This window comes from Fukomys damarensis, unplaced genomic scaffold (assembly GCF_012274545.1).
Source record: "Fukomys damarensis isolate Sample0158 unplaced genomic scaffold, DMR_v1.0_HiC HiC_scaffold_117, whole genome shotgun sequence".
Lineage (NCBI taxonomy): Eukaryota > Metazoa > Chordata > Mammalia > Rodentia > Bathyergidae > Fukomys > Fukomys damarensis.
The window spans coordinates 2275-7208 of record NW_022901029.1 but is presented as its reverse complement, the minus strand read 5'-3'; the positions used below and the strand labels follow the sequence as shown (position 1 = coordinate 7208).

General features: G+C 41.5%; 1 protein-coding gene across 1 annotated transcript; it reads left to right on the top strand.

Annotated features, from left to right (window-relative positions):
- Nucleotides 1-730: 730 nt before the first annotated feature.
- Nucleotides 731-1687, top strand: LOC104860372 (olfactory receptor 4P4). The gene has a single exon (XM_010621502.1). It carries the CDS (start codon nt 731-733, stop codon nt 1685-1687), a length of 957 nt encoding a protein of 318 aa, XP_010619804.1.
- The last annotated feature ends 3247 nt before the right edge of the window (nt 1688-4934 follow it).

The window sequence follows — 4934 nt, the reverse complement described above, 5'->3', positions numbered from 1 at the left end:
TGACCATGACACATAATGCACTGATTATAAGTCAGGTAGACTTATCTATTGAATACATTTATAAATTAAGTACAGGAGAAACTTCATGATTCCAAATACATTCGATGATTTCTATATATAACATTTCCACACAGGATACATGGTAGGATCTTGCTTATACTACTCACATATTAAGCTTCATATACTTTTACTTTAAGTGTCTTCACTCTTAACATTTAATTTTTGTGTATTTTAAAAACAATAAACTGGGCCGGGGATTTAGCTCAGTGGTTCGGTGGCCTTGCAAGCGCAGGGACCCAAGTTCAATCCCCGGTACCAAAAACAAACAAAAAACAAAAAAACAATAAACAGAACAAAAGATCTGACTTTTCCAAACCAAAGTGTGAATTCTGTAGTTCTAATGAGCACAATATCCAGTTATGTTTTCTAATTAAAGCTGATAGAACGGTCTCACACACACACACACACACACACACACACACACACAATGCTAAAATGCTAATCTTCATCTCAGGGGCCAAAGATATTACTAATAATTAATATTTTCAAGAAAATGACAAAACCCCTTCCTTCAGTCTTCCTAAGTACAAATGAGACTTTCTTCCACCTTTGAATCTTATCCAGTACAATCTACTCCACTCCCTCGGACAGCAACTTCACCATGTTTAAATCCATCTCACAGTAATGAATAATTCTTCTAATTTCAAGTAGCTGTAAACTGCTCCTGATCATGGAACATAGGAATAATATCACAGAATTTATTCTTCTGGGACTTTCTCAGAAAAAGAAAGTAGAAGTCCTCTGCTTTTTCCTGTTTGTGCTCTGTTACACTGCCATTGTGACCGGAAACCTGCTCATCATGGTTTCCATCACCTGCACCCCGCTGGTTACCCAGCCCATGTATTTCTTCCTGAGATACCTTGCACTGTCAGACCTCTGCTACACGTCCACTGTGACCCCCAAGCTAATCACTGATCTGCTGGCGACCAAGAAGTCCACCTCCTACAGTGGCTGCATGACGCAGCTCTTCACCATGCACTTCTTTGGGGGCATCGAGGTCTTCATCCTCACGGCGATGGCCTATGACCGCTACATGGCCATCTGCAGGCCACTGCACTACACGGTTGTCATGAGCAGGCAAAGGTGTGACCTCCTGATTTTAGCTTCCTGTGTGGGGGGATTCCTGCATTCCTTTGGTCAGTTTGTTCTCGCCATCTTCTTACCCTACTGCGGCCCCAATGAAATAGACCACTACTTCTGCGATGTGTATCCTTTGCTGAAGCTGGCCTGCATGGACACAAGCAAAATTGGCTTCTTGGTCATTGCCAATTCTGGCCTGATGGGCCTGGTGATTTTTGTGGTCTTGGTGATGTCTTACGGGCTGATCTTATACACTGTGAAGTCCTACTCTGCAGAGAGTCGCTGCAAAGCCCTCTCCACCTGCAGTTCTCATGTCACTGTGGTGGTCCTCTTTTTTGCTCCCTTACTATTTATTTATATTCGCCCGGCTACTACTTTTCCAGAAGACAAAGTGTTCGCTCTTTTTTATACCATCATTGCCCCCATGCTCAACCCTCTGATTTATACACTCAGAAATACGGAGATGAAGAATGCCATCAAGAAACTTTGGTGCCTCCTCAGAGAAAGTAAAAGAAACAGATTGAAAAACATCCCTGCCTGTCACTGAACAGCTCCGTGAAGACACCACTTGTCCCTGAAACCTTCCGTTCATACACCTTGCATCTGTGACTTCAACCTAGGAGTATATGTGTAGGACCCAGTCTGAATAAAAAGTACTATTCTCTGGGCTTTTTCCAGGATTCCTCTCTATCATCTTTCACTGTCTGCCTCCTTGTTCCTATCTCCTGTGTCCCACTGCTCAGCCCCCCGGGCAGCTCCCTTTGCTGCACTAGCAGTGTGAAGCACACACACAGTGAGGCACACAGAGCTCATTATTGCACGTGACTCTGCTCAGGCTCCAAGAGCACTCACAACAAAACAACTCCAGTTTGTGTTTAGGTCAGAGCATATTTTATCAGATCTGTTCGAGGGGCCCCAGCAACTCTGTCAACTCCAGCTCACCCTCTGAGAGTAACTGATAGAATTCTTGAGTTTCTTACATTCCCAAGCGCAAGGCAATAATCCCCTCTTCTGTTCTGAAGCCTGTTCCTTCAGGTTGGTTCTTATGTAAAGCAGTTGCATTTATCTGGCAAATTCTAGGGCCATATACAGTGGACCCTTGACTTAGGAACTCAATTCATTATGGGGACTGGTTGTAACTCACCTTGGTCAACTGAATGTTCAGGCTCCTCCATACAACCTCCAAAGTCTCTCTCCTGCACACAGGCGGATCTCAGTGTCCTCAGGGAGACGCTGGCCCAGGATCTCTCAAAGAACCCCACACACGAAAGAGTGGTGTAATGTTCCTTCCAGAATTCTTTAAAGGTTAAATCTGTACGTGAGACTCTCTGAGAACACAAGAGGCTGGCATTGGGGTCATAACTCAAGACGTTGGCTGTAAGTTAAAGCTAAAATCCCTGTTGTAACCCAAGTTGTTCCTGTGTCACATCCTAACTCAAGGGTCCACTGTAGTGTGTTGGTTGAGAAGTAAGCAGAATTGCTTACTGACTAGCCAGGGATTTAGCTCAGTGGTTCTGCTGCCTGCCTCGCAAGCACAAAGGCCCAAGTTCAATCCCTGGTACCCCGCCCCCCCAAAAAAAGAATTGCTTACTGACTCTTCAGACTAGGGCAACATTATGCTGCCAGTACCTTCCATAACATGAAGGAGCAGTAACAGCTTGACAGTTACTGTGTTGTCCTCAGTCACATGTTAAGGACCACAACTCTGCCCATGACACAGGATACACACAGGAGCATTCTACTGCCTTATGTCTTGTTAGGATCAGGAAAACGAACTTTCAGAAAATGCCTTTTGGGCCAGGGATTTAGCTCAGTGGTTTTTGCCACCTGCCTTGCAAGCACAAGGCCCCAAGTTTGATCCCCGGTACCAACAACAAAACAGATAAAAATATATATTTTGATAATAAAATAAAATATAAAGAAGCACTCATATTAGTGTTGAGACCCTGTGAGAGGACTTGTTCAGTGTTATTTTTCTTGGAGTATGCAAGAAAATAGCACTTTCATTACATCATGCTTTTGTTTTTAGTATTATAAAACTGAAAAAAAATCCATCGGCAAATTCATCTGATAGAAATGGCTGAAATCAAAATTAGGCCACTGGCTAGTTGGTTTGGGTTGCAGAAGACCTCAAAGCTTTTAGGAGTCTCCATCAACATTAATAGTATTATAGAATAATTTATTTGCAGGCTAGCAGAGAAGGGCTGGTAAGGAAAATAAGTAGTTGCTAAAAGTTAAGATGGGTGGAAATTGGGAACAGAAAGAACACAGCGCTGCAATTCTGTGTAAACTGCTCAACAGTTAACACTGAAAACGTCACATTGTAAAAATGTTTGAAAAATTCTTTGAATGCACTTCTTGGTTTTCTGACCTCATTTGTGACAATTATGCTGGTCCTTCTGAGTAGGGCTTAAGCAGCATACATGAGCAGAACAGCGCCATGGTACAAATGGGGAGGGTCTTTCTGCTGGGCAACAAACAGGTTCTTGGTGAGAAGACCAGCAAAGCCTTCAATTAACTGGGACCAATAAATAAATGGGACAATTATGACACCTGAACTGCTTGTTTGCCTCTTTAAGCCTCATTTTCCTCTAAACCATTAAGATAGCATTACATAATTTAGCCTACAACCAGGAATCCATACGGTGATGCAGAATCCCCCAGGGTCATACAAGAGCAGTGATGTGTACTTTTCTTATACGTTCTTTTCCTCTTTGAAGTAGTACATTCACAACTACTGAAATTTTCATACACAAGTGTACAACCAAATCCAGAAGCACTGATAAAGAACAGGCAGCCTAACATAAATTTAATGAATGGGATCTAGTAAATTTCAATGTTGACCTTCTGTAGCAAACAAAATTAAGATAACACTCTAGTTGGTGATTTTAAAACTGTAATTGCTGGTCTGTATTCTGTTTGCTTGCTTTAATACTCGTTTACACCTTCGTAAATGTAACCAAGTATGTGTTTTATTTCTTTGATGGTACTACATAAGTGTCTGCCTGCCAATGTGCAAGTGCTTATATTTAAAGTACAGTCCCACCATATATTTAAATTTTCTTAGTGTAAGAGAATGTGGCATGTCTTAACTTTACCTTAATTAATTCAGATAAAATTAGTGTAAGATGGCAGGCATTTTGAACAATAAGCTCTTCAGATATTGCCCAGCATAATGTAGATGTTCAAGCAGAAACTGAGCTGCTTCCCAATGGGAAAGAGGAGGAAAAGCTGTAGCAATGAAATCGTACTCGGCCAGTCTGACTCTCATAAACAGGAGGACTAGGTAGCTCACAAAACAAACAAACGTACAGGTTAAGGTGGGATTGTTAGGTCTACTATTTTAGGCCCTGTTTAGATTTAGGAAATTATTATATTTTGACTGATATTTAATGACAGCCATTTTATTCCTGGCATTCAAAGATAGTTATTTTTTTGGAGCTCATCTTTAATTTAATATAAGCAAAGGAACAAGTAGAGAAGCAGGAGTAGCTCTCCATGCAAAGCTAAGCATGTGTAGCTAAGTTAACTATAGCAGTTCTTCCTGCTGAGTAACTTAAAAATATTGCCGATCCAGTAACATCGAGAATATCCATATCATCCCCAGTTCACATCTTGGTTTCTAGCATTCTTCAGCAAAAAAGAAATATGATTACTACGACAAATGGCTGGGAGGGGAAGTGTGCATGATAATTACATCAGTTTCAAGAATCGCGTAGCGTTATAAAGTAAATAAGCACTTCACAAACAAAATAGTGGGGACACAGCACCCCTTCAAGGAAACTTCTCAAGAG